This window comes from Epinephelus lanceolatus, chromosome 1 (genome assembly GCF_041903045.1).
Source record: "Epinephelus lanceolatus isolate andai-2023 chromosome 1, ASM4190304v1, whole genome shotgun sequence".
In the NCBI taxonomy this organism is placed as follows: Eukaryota; Metazoa; Chordata; class Actinopteri; order Perciformes; family Serranidae; genus Epinephelus; species Epinephelus lanceolatus.
The window spans coordinates 49,457,647-49,479,799 of record NC_135734.1 but is presented as its reverse complement, the minus strand read 5'-3'; the positions used below and the strand labels follow the sequence as shown (position 1 = coordinate 49,479,799).

Genomic DNA, 22,153 nt, shown 5'->3' with positions numbered 1-22,153 from the left:
TTTAATTTCTTTTAAATATTATCATAATGTTACAGAGTCCTCGCTCCTTGAAATCACCAAAATATCTGAGAAGTGATTTTGTTTGACTCACTGGGATCAATACTTTGATCAGTACAGTTAATAATGTGATAATTATCACTATCAGTATTCATGCTATCTATATTGCCCTCCCCTAATCAGTCCATTAATCCATCCTGTCACTGACCCATGTGTCCATCAGCTCTTCACATCTTTTGTTATCTCTTCATTAAACATCACTCTTCATCCTTTTCCTCCTCTCTGTTTGCATGCTTGCATGGCTCAGCAATTCTGAAATTCTTGTTTTGCTCCAGTTTGCAATCTGTTTTTATTAAATGTATTTCTGGAGAAGGAACAGTACGTCTCTTAGTTAGACTGTAGAGGTGTCATGTAAATGTGCATTGGACTACTTGAACAGTCTCTCAGACAGGTAAAGGGGTTTTTTCGGTATAGGCTGCAGTGAAACATGCAAATTCAATACATTTTAGTGATTGATTGTCACATGACTGTCCACCAGTCTTCATTCACATTTCACTCCTTTCATCTTTGGCTCAGTCTCAATCTAGCCCCTACATGCTGTATTCAGTACACCGCCATCAGCGTGTTCGCTAGGAAAGTTTCTCTTATTATGAGCTTTATAAGCTCCAGGTAGTGTGGAACATAAACCCATCCAACAGTGAGTCCTCACTGCCACTAATTGGAAGTGTGAGTGCCAGATAACAGAACAAGGATCATAAATTTTGGCCATACACACAAACATTTAGCTGCATTTTCCTTCCACTGTCTTTTCATGGTGGTTTGAAACCACTGAATGAAACTAAAATAAAATAAAAGGAACCATCTCTTTGACTCCTACCCACATATACATGCATTGATTAAAAGATGAATATTACGGTGGCCAGCGAGGGCAAAATGCTACAAATACACACAGGCAAATAAAGCAACATCTTCACCAACTTGAAAACACACAAAAACATTAATTTGATGACACATAGCATACCGTAGTTTATTGACTGTCCCTCAGTGGTGTCGGAAAATAATCTAAAATGTACGTTTGTGTAATTCATCAATTTTCAAGTATTAAGCGTCATGTTTATTTCTCATTTCTTCATACAGTGTACACAGAAACAAAATGTTGTCTCATAGGCCCACACCAAACACTGGCTCTATATAGGGCAGTTCATTCATGTTTTTGCTTCAGCCTCTGTAGTGAGCAGCCCATCTGCAATAACAGCGTTGGAAAACCACTGATGTTTTTTAACATTAAACTGCTTTAGTCAGCGGTTATACTTGTTTAAACATCTGTTTCGCTTGTTTTGAAGAAGAGGAGAGCTCTCAGGATAATTCATCTTCTGGTAAAACCCTCCTGAACATCAGGATCTTAAGTCATCAGAGCAAATAGTTGAGTATAGATTAGCATGTGGTCAGCGAGCCGCCCATCTCCAACATGCCAGTCAGTGTAGAGGAAACACTGATTTGTAACGTGAAACTGCTTTCGTTTTTTTTTCCAATTTAAACTACTGAGACCTCTGAGATAATTCGGCTCCCAGTAAAAACCTTCTAACCAGGAGAAGTTTCAGCGGGTTGCAATCTGCAATCGTTTCCGCTCAAAGCCACTAAATCTTACACCCTCAATCTTCAAGCATAGTAACAGGTTTCATTTTATTCATCATGCCAGCAAAACCTACTGGTAGTAGGTTTGATGTTTTCATGAAGATGGTGAATGTTTTCTAAATGCTGTGCAGGTTTCATCAAGTTGGTGAAGATGTTTCTTCATTTGTTTGAGTTGTGTCTGTTAGCAACACGTTTGCTCTTGTCGGCCACCATGGATTAAGCCAGTACAAAGTATGTTAATTGTTTTTGGAGATAAATAAAAAAACAGCACATAATAAACAGTAGACTTACTCCACAGCTCTCGTAATGGGAGTGCCCCTCACTGCTGAAAGTTTGACCTCATACAGAGTGACAGTAGTGACAGGCTGGTGAGTGGGGATTGGTTTGGGAAAGTGCCTGAGTTATTATCATCTCTGATTGTTCACTTACTGCTGACTGCCCCCACGTGATTGGCTCACATGCCTGTCCCTGGTTTCCTATTGGCAGGGAGAGTATGTGTCGTGCCTCCTGTCCCTCCTCCGCCAGATGACAGATATTCACTTCCAGCACCTGATGGAAAACTTTCAGAGCAAGGAGGAGCTCAAGGTACGGGACAGTGAAAACACTTAGTCATGACAACAAGGCGGGGTCAACTCCTGCCTTTGTATCCGCTGATGCTAAAAGAAAAGGTCAACTTTTTGAACGCTGACTTCTTCTTTGTTCTTCTCGTCTAAATTTCTCTCTTCAGGAGTTCTTGTTGAAGATTTTGTGTGTGTTTAGAAATCTGATGAAGCTCAGTATTTTCCCTCGTGACTGGAACATCATGAGGCTCCTCACCAGCAAGTAAGACACAGAATAATCTCCCAGATAGCACGGACACACATCTAACAGTTTGCATAGATCACTGACTCATTAAATAACATTAAAAAGCAACAACAAATGTTTGTGTGTTCCTGTTCGTCAGCATCATCCTGACCACAGCTCAGTACCTGTCTCCTGCTCTGCACAAGAACTTCACAGAAGCTGAATTTGACTTTAAGGTACATGACCTTAACTCACGCACATTCAACACTGACAACATGGAACAGTTTACTAAACTTTGAGTACCTTAGAAATACTTTAACCATATTATGCTGTTAATAATGACACACTTTTACTTAAGTTAAGTTTTGAACTCAGGAGTATATCTTATGGTGGAGTATTTTTTGGCTGAAATGTTTGTGTCTGTGTGTGTTAGCAGGTGTGGAACTCCTACTTCAGTCTGGCAGTGCTCTACATCAACCAGCCCAGTTTACAGCTGGAAAACTTGAGTCCTGCTAAGAGGAAGAAGGTCTTAGACAAGTAAGAACACACACAAACAGGCACTAGCAAAAAAGGGAAGATCAGGCACCACACAGTATCTGACACATTCATTCATTCTTTCTCACATTCCCACTCACAACAAGCAGAGACCATTACACAAACACTTGTTTGTGTAGACACACATGGAAACACCCACACTCCTGCAGGCCTGGCTGCCAGCATCATTACCATAACTGTCGTGTGTCATCTGCAGCTAAAATGCTGAGAGTCAGATGTTGGAAGAACCCATTTTCCTCTTTGAAGTGAAGCAGCGCTACAAACTTGGCGACCTACTTTATCAATCCTGCAGGAGCACTTCTTTGCTCCAGGAAAGCTCATTTCCCTCCCTATTAGGCGTTTCCCACCAAATAGTCCCAGGACCGAGGGAGCCCCAGACACTGAACCTCCTCAGGCAGGAAGAGTTCCTCCAGCTTCTACTGAGTCTCCACATCTCAAGAATTGTGGAAATTATACCGACACGGACTAAAAAGTGCCGGCTGGATTGAGACATTTGAGATGATGCAGCAAAATCCTGTGAGACTGTGATGTTTAAATGTAACCCGTGCAAAGGTGGAAAGAACTTAAACACAACACCTGTCTCCAGAGTACAGCAGTGTTTAGTATTTAGTCAAATTGAAAAAAATAGGAAACAAAGTTTACTGTCAGTTTCATGTTTCTTTCTTTGTCTTGCTCACCGAAGCTCCCTAATATTATACAGTGCACTGGTTCCCAACCTGGGGGTCCCAACTCCTCGTAGGGGCTGCCAAAGCTTCCCGAGGGGTTGTGAGGACTTCTTGATTTTAAGAGATGTTGCAAAACTTGTTTTAATTGTTTTTATTTTATATATATTGGCAGTAGGCCTATATCTCAGCATTTCATTTACTTATATGAAGAAAATTAAATTGATTTATTATTTTTAAAGTTTAGGTTAATATTCATGATACCATCGTTAAAAAATTTCTTAGCATAGGTGAACAGTAAACATCTGAACACAAGCTATGTTCACAAAGCCTTCACTGTCTGCTAAACTACCTCGCATCTAAAACAACCAAAGAGCTCACAGAACAATGGCCAACTGTCAGAGTTTAAGTTTGTCAGAAAAGAAGGTTATTAAGAATGTATGATTGTTGAAAATGAGGAACAAAAACAAAAACATAATACAGGCAAAGAATCATAAAAAGCTGTTTAAAAAAGCTGTTTAAATGACTGTAGCTTCTGAACCGCTCTGACTACATGCATGCATGAGGTCTTGCCAGAAAGAAAACTCCCTGAAGTTTCTTGTGAAAGTGTCAGAAACACTCCAGGTGATACAGAGACAGAGTAATGGGCCTCTGAAGTCAGTAAAAAATTGAAGATTTTACCTAAAATAAAATAAAAAATGTGTTTCAGGATGAATAACTGTCTGTGGCTTCATCTGAGCAGGTAAATGACACTGTGGGGCTGTAGGCACACTATCAATGAACATTTGTTTCAAATTTGAAGAAGACTGCTCAAAGTATGACCATTCTACAGTGTTTTTTCCATGAAAAGATCCAGGCGGAGCTCCAAATGACAAGTCGGTCACTCGACTTCAAAACAGTACTATCAGTGATCAAACAACACTCAGCCAGCTTCAAACATTGTACCTTATTGAAATCAGGTGTGATTATGATAGCTGATGTTGTTTATGACAGAAACACCATAAAATATCACCAAATAAAGCCATATGAAATGTGAAAGTTATGATCCCACTTTCTAGACGGTGTATCTCAGCCAAAAATAGTGGTAGGAGTGAGACTCTTACCTTTTATAAACCAGCTAAGTCCCCGCTTACGGCTCCACATAAGATCACGAGTAATCCTTTAACTTTTCCTGTCGAAAAACGGCATGACATGACTTGTCACCACTCATCGCAATTTTGAACTTTGTGTGTTTAGGCTGCTCTGGTGAGAAATACATAATAAATAAAAGAAAAACAATGTTATTTTTGAAAAGTCGAGAGCTTCCTGAATCTGGCTATACCAAACATCACATGGTTTGATGACGTAGTGCGCCTGGGAGATACCATTTAACAGAGGAGGAGGGGAGCGAGGATGTCGGCGTCCTGGTGGAGTTAGAGAGGTTAAAATATCAGGAAACTCACATTCACAGTTTATCAGTTGTTCTGCACTGTTGTTGTTATGCATTGAATATAATATGAAATGTCGTGTCACTTACTCAGGGACCATCAGTTTATTTATTTGTTTGTTTGTTTGTTTGTTTGTTTGTTTATTCATTTATTTGGATCGCCATTAGTCACTACCAAGGTTGCAACTACTCTGGGGTCCACACAAGTAGACATTACATCATAGTGCAAAATAAATACATAAATGAACATTTAAGGCAAAAAGAAACAAAATACAACAAGAAAACAGGAAACAGGAAGTTGACTCGATAGAAAAGAGGTCCCTTCAGGAAGAAGATGGGAACCACCAACTGTAGTGCACTGTGTTTACTGTTCACCATTTTATTTGAGTGTCCGATGGTTGAATTCACAGAAGGACTACACAGCTTTTGCAGCTGCTAAACTTGCACAAATAAGCCAAAAAGAAACTGTGTGATTCTCATGGTTACATCTCATCTAACTGCACTGCCTAGCAAACAGCGTCTCAGTGCTCCTGTGCTATTTGCATGTATTTAAATGATGTCATGGGCATATATTTGGCACAAAATTGGCCCCTTTCTATGGAAATGAGCCTTAATGCGAAAACAATCCAATTCACAACGATCAGTGCTAAAAGCCACACGCAGCTACAGTGAAATTACTGTATTAGCATCTACAAAGGGTTGGTGGCAACTGAAGCACGATGATAGACTGGAATATTGAATCCTATATACAGTTTCTTCCTCACAGGTTTAAATTCCTTCCCTGAAGTTTTGAGGAGAGCTGCACCTTGTCAGTCAGGACCTTTAGTTTGCCGTCTCAACATGTCTGACTACTGTGTTCTTGGTGCGAAGGCAACATTTGTACTTTGTTGCATGGATAATTGCAAACAGATGCAAAACGTTATGGGCATGTTTACGCTGTATTATCATTATTCCAACATCTTATGTGAAGTAGACCTTGAGAAAGAGCAGAAGTGAGAGACTGTACAGTGTTACAATGAGCATCAGTATTTTGGGGGGGTATGGACTTATTACCTTCTGTCCGTCTGCAGGTACGGAGACATGAGAGTGATGATGACCTACGAGCTGTTCAGCATGTGGCAGAACCTCGGTAAGATTTTCTCTTCACATTTCCACATATGTTCTGCTCCATACTCCAGTCCAGTAGGTGGTGATAAAACACAGATTGGCTGGTTTGCTAATCAATGATAAAGCCAGAAGAAAAAGTAGAACACATTATAAAAAGGTTTAGTTTAGTTAACCTTACTCAATGTTTTCTACACTTAAGTTTGTGAGTTGAAATCATTAAAATGTTTATTCTGTTCTGAATTCTGAAATCTAAACTTCATCCCCAGAGCATCCAATCCATTATCCTCCTCATATAATACATTTGCACACATTCATTTGATTTATTTTCTGATTGATGAGTTGTTTGCTGGTTGTAGGAGAGAATAAGATCCACTTCATCCCCGGTATGATTGGCCCGTTCCTGGGAGTGACGCTTGTTCCTCAGGTGGAGGTACGAAACATCATGATCCCCATCTTCCACGACATGATGGACTGGGAGCAGCGCAAGAACGGGAATTTCAAACAGGTTACACAAACAGACACATCTATCACATGATCAGCTTTAGACTGCAGCAGCTTAAAAAACAGCTCCGGGCACTTTTGAAAGAGGAGGACAGACTAATGTATTTATTTATCTGTTTGTGTGTGTGTGTGTGTGTGTGTGTGTGTATGTGAAGGTGGAGGCTGAGCTGATTGACAAGCTGGACAGTTTGGTGTCTGAGGGGAAAGGTGACGAGAACTACAGAGAGCTCTTCGGTTTGCTGTAAGAAACATATTCCTTCACAGTTTCTACAACAGAAGTCTCTCTCTCTGTCTCTGCCTTGATCTCTCGTCTCTCTAATGTTAATCCAGTGATGCCTTCAGTCCGTCCTCTTTCTCTCTCTGCTAACAGAAGTTAACTCTCAGTTTTTCTGCCCTAACACTGCTGTTGTGTGTTTGCTTTGCTCTGTGCTGCGGGACTATAGAACCCAGCTGTTTGGGCCCTACCCAAGGTATGACAACTGATGAACTGGAATCTGCCCTCTGATGATGAATAATGACTCTTTGCCAACATGATGGTGATGTGAGGCAGTGAAACTTCCTCTTTTCTTTCAGTGGAGACAAAAACAAGAGCGCTCTTTCCTGTTAATCATTTAACAGACCACCGAATCAAAACCAAACATTTATTAATAAGATACAAAACTCAACCCCAAATATTCACTTCACTGAAAACTGTTTATGTCCATGATTGTTCTGTGAGATCATGAAGGTCCTTCTGATCCATGATTTATGAAAGGCCAGGATGTTTTTAAGGAAGGAGAGGTCTCCCACTCATTCACATGCTAAAGTCCATTCTGTTTGTCATAGCACAGAGGGGAACAAAACAAAGATCTCTAACAAAATAAATCTAGAAAATAAAACAAATTCAAATAAGATTTATATTTTTTTTCCAATATCTTTGACAGGATATTTATATAAAATTTTTAAGAACTAACCGACCCATCTTTGCTCTCTCTGTCTGCCTGACTAACGTTTTTGAAAATGGAAACTGGCTTTATGTGGTGGAGTCTCCAGAGATTTCAATTTTTGATCACGTTATAGACCGCTTCACTGGAATTGCATTGCTAGGCAACAACTTTCATCTATGTTTACTTCCTGATATCATTCACATACACTGTAAAATATTAAAACAGGAAATACAAGGGGACCCATTTAGAAATTTTAATTTGTCTGTTTTCAAACAGTGTGTCGGATACATGGTGGTTGCAGGATTATGGATTTTGCTCAGACTGTAAATGACCATTGTTTTCTCATCTCAGCCTGAGCATCAGATTGTTTGTGAAAGCAGCAGTTCTCTAATTTCTGTCTGTTTTTGTTGAAGTCTGTTGGAGAAGATCGAGCAGGAGACGTGGAGGGAGACGGGGATCTCCTTCGTTACCTCCGTCACACGGCTGATGGAACGACTGCTGGACTACCGGTAACACACACACACACACACACACACACACACACACACACACAACATGCAGTGTTATATATGTTTGTATTATTTTCTAGTAGTTTTTTGTAGCAGTTACTTGATATTTAGAGATGTTATGTGGTGTTATTTTGACAAAGATAAAGCAGTGTTTTTTAAACTGCAGCTCCCATGATGCTTTGACAGAGCGACAGTGACTGAGAGTTGTGGGATTTCCTGTTGTTAATAAATACTAACTCCATAATTGTGCTGAGCTGCACTCTCCAGTGCTTTATTAGACACCAGTTCAGCTTCAGATATGGACAGAAATTCTTTTAGCATTTAACATTCAGAGACAAAAGGAACACAACACATCTCTGGACAAACAACAGATAAAGAGTACACAAGGCAGCTTAATACAGTTTAAGATGTCCGCTAATGGAGTTCATTGTGCTTAAAAATGTCCATAATTTTTTCTTTTTTTAAAAAAAGGTCTCAAGCACCCAAACTAACTCAGGCATTAATGAGTCTGATGGTAGAACCAGCTTGACGTGGAACACTTAGTCATGAATGAAAGTGACCAGTATGTTTGGCCTGATCATTAGTGCAGAGATCAGTGCAAGAGAGGCTCATTGTGAGAGGAGGATGGACGCTTTTTATTGTACTGTTGTTGCTTATCAAATTTGTTTTGTCTTGTCTTCAGGGACTGCATGAAGGGAGATGAGACAGAGAACAAGAAGATTGGCTGCACTGTCAACCTGCTGGTGAGATTTACGTCCTGTTGATATCAAACCAAACAGTTTGGTGTTTAGATAAAAACTATCGTGCTGAAGATTTGGAGATTTAGAAACTGACCTTTGACTGAGAAGTTTTATGTGTGAACACGTGTTTTTTATCTTCCCAGAATTTCTACAAGTCAGAGATCAACAAGGAGGAGATGTACATCCGCTACATCCACAAACTGTGTGACATGCATCTGCAGGCTGAGAACTACACTGGTACAGCGCAAATCAACACACATGTACACACACGTTAGCACTGTGTAAACAATGTTTGACTGTTGTACTTGGCTGGTGTGTCCACAGAGGCTGCGTTCACTCTGCTGCTGTACTGGGAGCTGCTGCACTGGGACGAGCGGCCTCTCAAAGAGTTCCTGCATTATCCTGCTCAGACCGAGTGGCATCGCAAGGAGGGGCTCTGCCGCAAAGTCATCCACTACTTCAACAAGGGAAAGGTGAGAGGTCTCACACACACACACACACACACACACGTTGGAGCACAGGAAGAATAACATTTATTTTTATAAAGCTAATATAGATTTACTACTTCAACAACAGTTTGGGTAGGGCTCATATTAAACACAGCATTGTGCTTTTTTTGCTTAAAACCACTCTAAAGAAGTCTGTCTGTCTGTCTGTCTGTCTGTCTGTCTCTCCGTCCACCAGTGTTGGGAGTATGGTATCCCTCTGTGCAGGGAACTGGCCTTCCAGTATGAATCACTGTATGATTACCAGAGTCTAAGCTGGATACGGGTGAGCTGCATGACACTTCACACACTCACACACTGTTAGATCAGTGACTCAGAAACCACAAAACACAACAGCTCTCCTGCAAGACATTATTTATATCACTTCTATTAAAGGGCCAGTGTGTAAAATGGGTTGAAAACCATTGGAAACAGTGACATCAGTGGTCAAATTCTAGATTGCAGGGCTCACTCGCTCACCCCTCCCGTCGGGTAAATGACGGTGGCCTCGTAGGGACAAAAAGCCTTGCGCACAAGTTTTTCAGGAGTAGGTCTATCTAGTGACGAGGTGAATGTTTATTTAGAAATCTAAACCATGTTACTATATTGTAATGAATCCCTCACGAGCAGGAGACCAGAGGAGCATTCGGGAAAAAGGCCAGTTTATTTGAGCACTCCAGAAACTCCGGTAACACTCCACTCCGTCCCAAACTCTGACTCTTCTGGCGTAACAGACACACTTCTAACTTTACACACATACTCGTTTACGATACCGAGTGGGGACCCCCCTCCCCTCTCTGCTCCACCAATCTCCAGCCCGCACACTGACTGACAGCGTAGCCTGTAAACAGAGCTCAGCTGTTTATTTAGCCTAGCAATATCTCCGGACTATAGTAGCTGCAATGGACGACTTTGAACGCGATTTTGAAGAGTTTCTTGTAGCGGACACAGACCCAGAGCCATACCTGTTTGAGCCGGAGCATACAGATGAGGAACTCCATGTGTTTGATGCTGAGCGGGTGAGAAGAGAGGCTGAACGCACAGAATGGGATTCGGTGCTACTGCTACCATCGTTGGGGAGATATATCACCAGGAGTAAAAGCGCCGCAGAGAGTGCATCACAAGGAGTGAAGTTGCGTCTTCTTTTCCTCGCAGATGACGGTTTGGGTTCATTCTCTCCTGTTGCGTGGTAAGTGTGGTCCATTCGCAAACTTTATAACTAAAAAAACTTTTCACTACTCTCTATCGACGAACTACTAACACTCTCTGCTGTTTCTTCCTCCTTCTTCCTTCCTTCCTTCTGCTGTCTTCGTTGGTTCATTTATACACTCTGGCTGGCTGGATTGTCCGCTCGGTCTGCCGTACATACATGGCGGCGCAAGATGGCGACCTCTCTAAAGCAAGGCCCTTGCTATATATATATATATATAAAAGCATAACGATCATACACTTGTATAAACATATTAATGGGTAGAATATTCAGATTCAGATTCAGATTGACAATAAACCATGCCAAATATTACACACTGGCCCTTTAACTCTCTCAGCTGAGCATGTCTCAACTGGGGCTGTCAAGCGATTGGCAAAATGAATCTGATTAATTACGTGCATCAACTTTTATTGTGAAAGTATTTTTAAAAATTCAATTCAAATGAATTTTGCCGGTTGTGTCATAGTAAAGCTGCTGCATTTTGGACACAGTTGTCCCCCTGTCCTCTACCACCCAAACTGATTTGCAGTCCATTTTGTAGCAGAGTTAGTCGGTTAGTCACAGGTAGACTGACTCAGTTTGCGTCTGGACACCTGGTCGAGTGTGGCCTGACGAGGCTGGCTGCTAGCATTAGCAGCAGAGGCTGTGCTCAATTGGACGTCCGGCTTTGCTGCTAAATGCTTTGTGTTGAGGTGGTTTTTAGGGCTTGAAGTTCTGCAACGGTACGAAAATTCCTTGCTGCAGAAATTGCAAACAACAGTGCTCCTATCAATGGTTACGTCTGGGCGATTTTGAAATGCCTCCATCATGTGACGAAGACACTGTGGCCCTCAATGACACACCGGGTCAACGGATGGAACATGATTAATCAGCGTTAATTTCTTGAACCCGTCATTTTTTCTGTGATTAATTAATTGAAATTAACGCGTTAGTTTGACAGCCCTAGTTTCAACATGTCTTAAAAATTTGTCCCTCACTGGTATTGGTGAGATTTTATTGCTGAGAGTTCTGTATCGTACTGTTTGTGCTTGTTTCTAAAACATTATTCTGAAATTATTATTTAAGTTATGATTTCATTGTGTGTGTGTGTGTGTGTGTGTGTGTGTGTGTCTCAGAAAATGGAGGCAGCGTATTATGACAACATTATGGAGCAGCAGCGTCTGGAGCCGGAGTTCTTCAGGGTCGGATTCTACGGCAGGAAGTTCCCCTTCTTCCTCAGGGTGAGTTCAACCAGATAATATTACCTTATTTTAAACGCCTATACTGTCTAAAAGGTTTTTTCTAGTATAATTTGTCATTAATAAAACAGATAAAAGCCTTAACAGTGGATTATTACCTCGCTGGTTGAAACAAAAAAAATCTTGTTTGTTTTTTTTTTTGCTTTTAAAACTTTAGATAATTTTGTTTACTCACGTTTTGTTTTGATTCATTCACACCAGAACAAAGAGTTTGTCTGTCGTGGTCATGACTATGAAAGGCTAGAGGCCTTCCAGCAAAGGATGCTGGGAGAATTCCCACAGGCCATTGCAATGCAGCACCCCAATCAGCCCGATGAGGCCATCCTGCAGTGTGACGCACAGTGTATCCTTCAGAGCAGGCAGCTGTGTTTGTCTGCGTCTCTGGAACAGAATGAATTATTGATTATTATAAGAATTATTCTATAACATCTCTTACAAATATCACAACTATCCTGTTGTCTGTGTATGTATGAACACTTTTTTTAAGTCAGTTTTTAGAGTCATAAAGGAGCGTCAGTGCATTGACCACCAGTCAAACCAGTTTGAGTCTCCGGTTATTTCTTTGACCTCCCTCCTCCTCGGCTCAGACCTGCAGATCTACGCTGTAACACCAGTACCAGACAGCGTCACCGTCCTCCAGATGGACAGAGTCCCCGATCGCATCAAGAGTTTCTACCGGGTCAACAATGTCCGGCGTTTTCGATACGACCGACCATTTCACAAAGGACCCAAAGACAGAGATAATGAGTTCAAGGTGAGTGGACAAAGAATCCAGTTGGAACCAGTTTCTGCTGGTTTCTGTATATTTTTTTTTTGTTTTTTTTTAATGCAGTTTGCTCCTCTCTTCCAAGAAAAATGATTCGAGGTTTGTGTCACAATTGGATTTATATCAACTTCTCAAAAATAGATTCTTATAATTTAAACCGTTACGGAAATAAATGCACAGTTGGTAAAATGTTGGTTTACAAAATGTCGACATTCACTGACTGCACTGTGCTGAGAGAAAATTTAACAGAGCGTCTTTTTGCACCCGAGTGAAAACAGTCATTCTGCAGCTGTTGAACCAGTGCCAGCTCGTGGCATACTGTAGGCAGTTTAGGCGAATGCTGAGGCCACAATCATCCATAGGGGGCGCTACAAATGGGGAAAGAAAACAAATCTAAATGTTTATCTTTTACTATGTCTTACTAATACTATTACCACAGTTGTTTTGAAATATTACATAAAGCCACATCAACACAACTACATAACAAAGCCTACTAAATAATAGAGAAGCCTTGAAACACGCTGTATCGTTATCATGTCAAAGCTCTCTGGTGCCCACTCAGCCACGACACCACTGAGTGTATGTGGAGAGAAACAGCGTGAAATCAGCAGCAGGAGAGCTCGTTATCATTTCCTCTAAGTAGCCACTGGCTGCAGCGATCAGCTCACAGAGGGTGCATTGATTTACACTGTGAAGGGTTCAATAAGTGTTGGATGAAGGTGAATTGCAGCGTTCCTATGATGTGTTTAATGTCATCGTGTAAAATGTAGCTTTTGGTAAGACACTTGAATAAATCAGCTGTGTGAAGGACAAATGTGTTGATGTTGTCACAGCACAATGAAATAGACATTAGAGAGGGAATTATGATGTATCATATATAGTAAAGGTGTTTGAGGTTGTTTCATGTATGTGTTTTATTGAATTTGTGCTCAGTCAAAGGTGTGAAGTGTAAAACTGTTCATTCTTTATTTTATAGTGTAGATTTCTGTTTCCCTGCCACAAAGAAGAATAGATAACAAAAAAAAAAAGAAACACCAATATAAACACATCAGTATTTAAACACTGGTTAGTATCAGCCCAGAATTTCAACACATGTACAAAATGCTACTGAAGGCAAATTAGCACATATTATTATCATATTTTTATTGTTAGCTAAGTTGTTTATTTGCATTTTGGTAATAATCGTGCAGACTGCTGAGCTGCAGCACACAACACGTTTTATTTGGGCGGCAGGGAGGCTTGCCGAGGACATTAAATGTTCTAAAACCGCCACTGTATTCACCTGTTTAAAGCCGTTCCTACAACGTGTTATTATGGATACCTGTGAGTGGCTCGTACTCGTCACATTGATGTGTCGTGGTCAGTGGCGGACGGGATTAGGGCAGAGAGGTCGTAGTTAGGGCTAGTGCTATCCAATATCCAATATTCTCTGCCAAATGTTCTGCCAGAAGGTCAGGTGATGTAGTATAAAGAGCGATACAGTCCACACAGGTGGATGAGTGGGTCAAGTACAGGACTTTTCACAGAGACTGAGGTTTGATTCCTGTGTGAGTCAATATTGGCTTTTTTTTTTTTTTACTAAAGAGACTAATTTTTTTCAGTTTGCATGATGTGTAAAGCTGCTGTGTACATACATTGTGTACATACACTCAGAATAGCTGAACAGGCCTGTTAATGTTAACCTCATATTTCGACATTGCAATGACCCAGGAATATCCACTCAGGTGTAAATAGTATTATCAGCTACCTGGCTGTTGGGAACCTGGACGCTAATAACAATAGCAAATGAAAAACAAGCGACTTATTCTATTCATCAAATAAATAAACAGTTTGCAAATAAAACCAAATGAGCACAGTAATCAGAACACACCAGTAAACTTTGTATTTCATAAACTGATCATTGTTTATCATTTCTATTCATTCCATTCTAATGTTTTTATGACCTGCTGCCGCCTCATTACTTTCATTCACAGAGATTACATTTAACTGTTGGAAAAACATATACAAAGAGAGGAACAAGAAGTTTAGATTATCAATGAAAGAAAGATACGTCTGATGATATTGATTCTCGGGCTGAGTTGTCCTGCATCTGATCTGTTCTTCTGAATCCTGGAAGACGCAAATGTTTTACCTGTCTGGTATTATATGGGTGGATTACAGCAGGATCGTAGTGAGGTGGGTGGAGAAAGTTGCAGCTCAACAAGAGTACAAGAGCCTATGAGTTGTGGATACAAGTGCTTCTTTAAAGCCGCTACAAGGAACTTTTAACTGGATATGCAAAAGTCTCTCATTTCTGCTGATGTCTGCGTGACCTACAACAGCAAATGAGACCATCGGTGTGAAGATAAGCTATTTCTATATAGTGTATATCCATACCTTTAGGAAACTGTGTCCGGATCTGCCCCAGGTCACTTCCAGGACGAAAAGATTTACGGCACTCAGACAGCACACGTCATCTTACCTAGCTGCTTACATTTATAAATAGTCGCTATTCCTTCTCCTCGACCTGACATCCGCGGGGAGTTAAAATAGCAGCAGTCACCGGGTAAAAGTTCTGTGAAAACACTGGACTCACCAACAGTCAGCCACGTCTCAGTCACACAAAGAAAATCCAATCCTAAAACACTACCGCTTTTGTCCACAGGGTCACCAAAATCAACTCAAAATAAAAGTTCCTTGTAGGGGCTTTAAGATGCTTCAATAAAACCCATCCTAACACACAATGCTGCATAAGCCTCACCAAATCTGACCTCTCCAGTTGATCACAGTGTAAGGTGTAATGATGTTGGGATGGGACATGTCACCTGGTGGGCTCAGGACAGTTGTTCTGTGTTTTTGCAGAGTCTTTGGATCGAGAGGACGACCCTGATCCTCACTCACCCTCTGCCTGGTATCTCCCGCTGGTTTGAGGTGGAGAAGAGAGAGCTCGTGAGTAAATGAAAAACATCTTTGGGTTCAAAGGTAGATGAACTGTAATAACACACACATATGTACTCTCTCTGCATCTGTGCTTCAACTCAGGTGGAGGTGAGTCCGTTGGAAAACGCCACCTCTGTGGTGGAGAATAAGAACCAGGAGCTGCGGACGCTGATCAGCCAGTACCAACACAAGCAGCTGCACGGCAACATCAACCTGCTCAGCATGACTCTGAACGGAGTCATCGATGCTGCCGTCAACGGAGGCATCGCCAGATACCAAGAGGTCGGACAGAAAACATCATGCCAAAATCATAAATGCTTCGTTCAGCATTTAAAATTGGTGTTAAATCTGTGATAGTAAATCCTGACAGAACTCCTGTTGCTACATGAATTACTGGAGCAGTATCATTGAGTTGTTTTTATTTAATATAGATAATTAGAAATACAATAGGAGTCGAATGTTTACTTAGGTTATTTATGATAATATGTGACATTATTTGGGGTAGAGTCAATATCTGTTTTTGAGAGGTCAGACAGGAGGAAGATGTTTTTGTTTGATGCTCTGAAAGGACTCGATATTCCCACAGGTTACTTGACTTAATCGAGACAAGTTAGGCCTGCACAGAATCAATCACCACCAATGCATGCCGGTTTGTGTGATTTGATCCCAACTTGCTCTGACGTCATGCACAAGTGAGCGATAATGACCTCACGGGATCACAGCAGACGCAGATTTTAGAGTCAGGCGCTGAAGCTGCTCTCCACCAACTGCAAGACCCAGGGCATTGTGAGAAATGTCTGGCTGTCACCTGATCAAAGAGCTGATTGATGTTTGTTTGTTGAAAATTCTAATGTTCATTACAATTTTCTACATTGTAGACTGTTAGTCTCAGCCTACACATGGATCCAACAGGATGTAAATATTTCTGTGACTTCCTGTATATTCTTTGAAGGCTGCAGGAAACTGACCACAGCTTTCTGTCACTGTCCCAGACTGCTGCTGCTGATCGCGTCCATTTTCCAGACGTGATACAGTTCATCTGGAGAGAGCCTAAAAATTACATTTATGAGTAACCGTTTATGAGTGGTCTTTTCTCAATCTTAAAGACCCACGACCTTTGTAAACACAGTCAGCTATTTGCTAATTCAATAATGTTCTACACAGTTGTATGGTTTGTTTGTGTTTCTTTGTCACCAGGCTTTCTTTGATAAGGAGTACATCACCAGCCACCCTGAAGACACAGAGAAGATCACACAGCTCAAAGACCTGATGCAGGAGCAGGTGAGACACTTTATCACCATCTATACATGTTCTTACATTTACAAGCCTGATTTTGGCGCCAGACAAAGGGTCAGAGGACAGCTAAAATCTTTAGGAGCCATCCTGTCAAATACGAGCAGCACAAAACAGTTTTCAGCTCTCATGCATTCACTCACCTGCCAACCTGAGACACAGCTCGAAGACCTGATGCAGGAGCAGGTGAGACACTATCAAACTAACTATTCATGTTCTTTCATTTACAAGTCGAAATACGGCTTCAGACCATAGAGCCGCTACAAAGTCCCTTATTTAGGATGCTTTTGCATTTTTACACAGAACCAAACAAAGGTGGTGAAATGCTGCCCCGGTGTGTGATATTATACATCATGCCGCCGTTGCCAGAGGCAGAAGAGGCATGACTGGCATGATGTTTAACAGCATCAGCCTCTATTGTGACGTCAAGCATACATGCTGGTCATTTACTGTTCCTGTGATACAGCAGCTGATCTCCTTCTCTGCTCAAAGGTTAAGGTGCTTCCAGAATCCGTGTACCCTTCGTTCTTTCTTTTTTCCTTTTCAAAACCAGAACAGAAAAACGGAATAACAGAAAACATTAATCACACGTGTGCGACATAGTGGATGGGAAGTTTACTGTATAGTCACTCTTTGTCATCGTTGCCATGGTTATGGAGACTCAGCAGTAGTTAAAAAGTCTGATATGAAAGAGGCTGTACAGATACAGATAGGTGTGGCTGACCATGAATGGAAAATTCCCGTTTGTGCGAATGTGTACAAGGGGTATTTTCTGTGGCCCGTGGTGGACTTTCTGACTAGAAGCAACATTCAGCCGGGGGTTAAAGCAGGGCGAGGGTAGATGACACTTTATTATTAGATCATACTCTGTTTAGAGTCACCATCGTGTCATTCTCCAGGTGCACAAGTTGACAGCCATACATATCTGTATCTGGACAGCCTCTTTCGTATTAGGGGCAGACTTTTTAACTACCACCCCCTGAGTCTCCGTAACCATGGCAACGATGACGAAGAGTGACTGAAAACTTGTCTTGTGTTTTATTATTTCTCATTTCACATAGGCTACATACAAACATACATACCTTGTTTATTGCAGAAACCACAGCCGTTTCCAATTCGGCGTTTGAAACATTAGGCCAGGCTCCTTCTCCTTCGAAGGTTGTGCTCCATGCAGAATCTCCTGACGCTCATTATGGAACACTGCGTGGCCCCTTCACGCTGCAAAATGTCACTGATTTCTGCATGTGTCTTGCCACTCTCAAGAAGTTCACAGCTCAGGTCTGCATAAGGCTGGAGTGCGGCCATAACTAGGCTACAAGTAGTTGAGAATGGAGCGCTACTCTACGAAGTTCAAATGTTCCTCTGCAGATCTCCCAGTATTCTCTGAATTTATCCAAATATCACAATAACAAAACAAAGAAATTAAAAACTTCATTTTCACGTTCTTCTGTTTTAATTTTAAAACAAAAAAAAAACAACTACAAAATTTGTGATTTGTGTTGTTCTGTTTTCCTGTTTTTCTGTTCTGGTTTTAAAAACAATCTCGTTTTTTCTGTTTTTCTGTTTTTCTGATTTGGTTTTGAAACAGAAAAACGAAAGAACGAAGGGTACAGGGATTTTCCAGACCTCAGTGTTTTCTCAGTTTGGGGAAATATTTTGCCGCTGTTCTTTGTCTCCAAGTCAGCTGCTAATCGCTTCCAGCTGTTTAATAAATCTCCTGAGGGATGGTGGAGAGCACGCCGAGTCTGATCTGGACTCCTGGGGTCAACTGGTGGTTGCCTTCTTCCACAACAAAGACATATACGTTGACAACAGCGACATTAAGTCGTGCTATCCTCTCCCTCGGAAAAACAAAAACGAAAAATTAGCCATAATATTTCGCTTTGTGAACAGAAAACAAAAACATGCTGCTGAAGCTGGGGAGAAAACTGAAAGGAGCCAACGTGCATATCAATGAACACCTGACAAAGAAAAATGCAGACATTGCCAGACTGGCACGCTTCCCAAGGAAACAGAAAAAGTATTACTCATGTAAAAGAAAAAGGTGCCCTGATTGTGGCATTAAAGGAAAAGTCACAGGAACATCTACAGTTAAAGTCACCTACAAACACAACAAGAACAAACAGAAGTTCAGGAGAGATTTTTCTCTACACAGTAAAAGCTTCATCCAATGCTTTGATGTTTCCCCACAGGTCCACATCCTGGGAGTCGGTCTGGCCGTGCACGAGAAGCTGGTCCACCCAGAAATGCGTCCCCTGCACAAGAAGCTGATAGATCAGTTCCAGATGATGAGGAGCAGCCTCTGCCATGTGAGTGCAGGAAAACATACAACAGCATTTCACTTTATTATAGTTCAAGCTTCTTAAACTGCAGAGCTCAGGGGAGAAGAGTAATGAGACGCACAAATGTTGTCCAGAAATAATTTTATAAACCAAAATTTGATTAACCAAAACTAAAACAATGTTGAGTCTAGAGGAGGATTCTTTCTATTATAAACATGCTGAAGGGTGGATGATCACAGTGAAGGAAACTAATTAGTGGCTTCTTCAAAGAGTGCGTTATCATGCTTCGAGCTAAGAGAAGTGTGTCACCATTAAGAATCTGAACTTACTCAACTTTGAACATTTCACCCGTTTAGGTCCTAATTATCCAACAGTGTGAATGTGTCTGCGCAGCACTTTGTCTTTAATTTTGCCACACAATACGTGCAGATGTGTGTGGGCAGTGTGAATATTCAGAGCAGTGTTTCTACGTGGCGTTGCAGGGTCTGCCTGGTTTAGAGAAGGCAGGTTCAGGAGCCAGCAGAGGGATCCTGGCCTCACACAGCCCCATGAGCCCAGAGAGCTTCAAACTCATGCACAGACACAGGTCAGCAAAGCACACACACACACATTCCTCACATTAACTTTACCCTGGAGTGAGACTATGACGTCACATCCTCATCACACTGTAGAGTCAACACACATCTTCCTCTCACCGTCCTCTCTCTCTTCACGACGCTGATCACTGATTTCATCTGCTGTGTCTCATTGATGATCTTTGCCAGTTTACTCACTGCATCTGTTTCTTCTACCGTCGCTGCTCACATTACACTTTCTGAAAGTCTTCCATTTCTCTTTTCTCTCTGTCTCTCTGTCTTTTTCTGTCTCTCCACCCCACATCGTGCTTCTTGCATGGTCATGGCTGCAAACTCCTGCATCACTCTCATCCCCACCCAATCACCACATGCATGTTTTGGTTGTTTCCTGTTTCGGTTGAACTCTGCATGGCTCCTTGCTTGGCCCTTTTTTCCTCCTTCCTTTCCTGTCCTCCCTGCGCCTCTACCCTTTCTCTCTCCTTTTTGTCCTTCTTCCTCCCCCCCTACCCTCCTTCTACGCCTCTCCTCTTTTTCCTACCACCCCTCCCTCTTTCCATCCTCCCAGTCCCATAGCTGTTTTGACTCCAGTGCGCAACTCCTCCTCCTCTCTCTCCTCTCAAAACTCCAGTGAGACAGGAAACGTTGGCAGCCTGCTGATCCTGGCTGACGGCATGGTGGTGGAGCACCCCGAGGACTTCTACCGCATGCAGGTCAGAGGATTCTCCACGCTGTCAGGGTCAAAGAAAGAGATGCAGTAAAACTTTATTTATAGCTTGTTTGCAATCAGGTGACCATTATGACACGCAAAATTCAGATGGAAGACAGGAAGTGATAAATCCATACACTGAATCACATATAGAGGAACATGACTACATGACAGGGCTGGATGGAGATTCGAGAGAATCTCCACCCTTTTCCTTTAATCCTGCCCACCTAAACCCAAACCTATTGGTGGCAGATCCTTTTCTTTGTAGCCCTTTCCCATCTGGTCCAAATCTATTGGTAGTAGGCCCCTTGGGCCCTTGCCCAAACATGACCTAGGCCTGGAAATCCCCAAATTCTGAGCTTAGAATGTGTGTCATGCAATACAAACATTAAAGAGTGTGTGTGTGTGTTATTATTAAGCTATACATGGTTATTTAAACAATACATGGTGTGGTGTATGTGTGCTCTTCAATGTGAATGCATAACCCTGTGTTATGAATACATAAACTTGTATAACCTTATTTTATCACACATAGATGCATAATAAACAGTTTTATAGGAACTGGTAACATAAAACATGGTTATATGAACTTCACTCTTAATCAACTTATGCAGTTTAACACTTTTATCTGATTAAGGATTAAATCTTACACTACACAGGCTGCTGCAGTATGTGTAACCTAAATATACCATTACAACTTTCTCGCTACAGGCAAGCCCCTCCTCCTCCAGTCTTAGCTCCACCCACTCTGCACCCTCTCAGATGATAAACTCAGCACCCTCCACTATCAGAGGTAAGCAGCTCAGATTCAGTATGTCAAATCATCAGGACGTGACGTCAGACAAACAAAGAATATCTCTTTCAGACGAATGCATTTGTCATTTGTTTTACTTCAAATTGCTTCTCCTGTCTGTCTGTCTGTTTGTCTGTCTGTCTGTCTGTCTGTCTGTCTGCAGTCGGCTCTCCTTCTCTGCCGGACAAATACAGACACAACAGAGAGATGCTGATGCTGCTGCCGCCACACAGAGAGAGGCCAAGCAGCGCCATGTACACCAACATCACTGAGAACGGACAGGTACGGAGGGCAGGAAGTGACTTGACTTGAGTTTTCACGTTTGGAACCTGTCATTTTATAAATTTGAGTAGTTAAATCTGTCGACTGAGGTGACAAATTATGATTTGACCTTTTAAACAGAACTTGTATGTAGGTCACATGACTCCAGACTAGTCTTTCACTGCTCTGTAGGTCCATTCACTTCTTTTGCTGTTCACTCTGACAATTCGGTGAGAGGAAACAACACTCTCAGCTGCAGTGTGAACATTTTAACTACTTACAGCTCACCATTAGAGAAACAAAGACACAACCAAGACACTCTGGAGATGGATTAGATTTTAAAAACACCTGTGAGATCACAGGCTGTTTGGGGTTAAATTTAGGCTTTAGGCTTCTAACTTCTTGTTTGTTGATTATTTTTATAAAATTGGAAATGTAACTGTTGATGTTTGACATTTTTCCTTTTGTTCAGCCCACAAACTTCCAGCGAGCGTTATTCCATCAGGTGATTGGTCCCTGTAAACCCTGCAGCGACCCGAACCTCTCTGTGGCTGAGAAAGGTGAGAGGTCACACACTCATTCAGACTTACAGGACAAAGACAGTGTAAAATATACAGGTCATTTATCCTCTCCTCTCCTCTCCTCTCCTCTCCTCTCCTCTGTTCTCCTCTCCTGTCCTGTCCTGTCCTCTCCTCTCCTCTCCTCTCCTCTCCTCTCCTCTCCTCTCCTCTCCTCTCCTCTGTTCTCCTCTCCTGTCCTGTCCTGTCCTCTCCTCTCCTCTCCT

General features: G+C 41.7%; 1 protein-coding gene across 9 annotated transcripts in view; it reads left to right on the top strand.

Annotated features, from left to right (window-relative positions):
- The window catches only part of dock3 (dedicator of cytokinesis 3), a 308,157-nt gene that overhangs the window by 276,280 nt on the left and 9,724 nt on the right, over positions 1-22,153 (top strand). For 2 of the 9 annotated variants that reach the window (XM_078171836.1, XM_078171806.1), the window contains exons 27-51: positions 2,119-2,217; positions 2,360-2,454; positions 2,576-2,651; positions 2,849-2,952; positions 6,129-6,187; positions 6,522-6,670; positions 6,822-6,907; positions 7,110-7,136; positions 8,006-8,101; positions 8,784-8,844; positions 8,985-9,078; positions 9,166-9,314; positions 9,526-9,612; positions 11,652-11,756; positions 11,976-12,117; positions 12,362-12,528; positions 15,382-15,468; positions 15,562-15,741; positions 16,657-16,740; positions 18,945-19,061; positions 19,496-19,620; positions 20,238-20,319; positions 21,027-21,108; positions 21,272-21,390; positions 21,842-21,929. In XM_078171836.1, coding sequence (XP_078027962.1) covers positions 2,119-2,217; positions 2,360-2,454; positions 2,576-2,651; positions 2,849-2,952; positions 6,129-6,187; positions 6,522-6,670; positions 6,822-6,907; positions 7,110-7,136; positions 8,006-8,101; positions 8,784-8,844; positions 8,985-9,078; positions 9,166-9,314; positions 9,526-9,612; positions 11,652-11,756; positions 11,976-12,117; positions 12,362-12,528; positions 15,382-15,468; positions 15,562-15,741; positions 16,657-16,740; positions 18,945-19,061; positions 19,496-19,620; positions 20,238-20,319; positions 21,027-21,108; positions 21,272-21,390; positions 21,842-21,929 — 2,560 coding nt within the window. The remainder of the gene's footprint in view (positions 1-2,118; positions 2,218-2,359; positions 2,455-2,575; positions 2,652-2,848; positions 2,953-6,128; positions 6,188-6,521; positions 6,671-6,821; positions 6,908-7,109; positions 7,137-8,005; positions 8,102-8,783; positions 8,845-8,984; positions 9,079-9,165; positions 9,315-9,525; positions 9,613-11,651; positions 11,757-11,975; positions 12,118-12,361; positions 12,529-15,381; positions 15,469-15,561; positions 15,742-16,656; positions 16,741-18,944; positions 19,062-19,495; positions 19,621-20,237; positions 20,320-21,026; positions 21,109-21,271; positions 21,391-21,841; positions 21,930-22,153) is intronic. The other 7 variants (XM_078171825.1, XM_078171809.1, XM_078171815.1 and 4 more) reach the window with 7 other exon arrangements.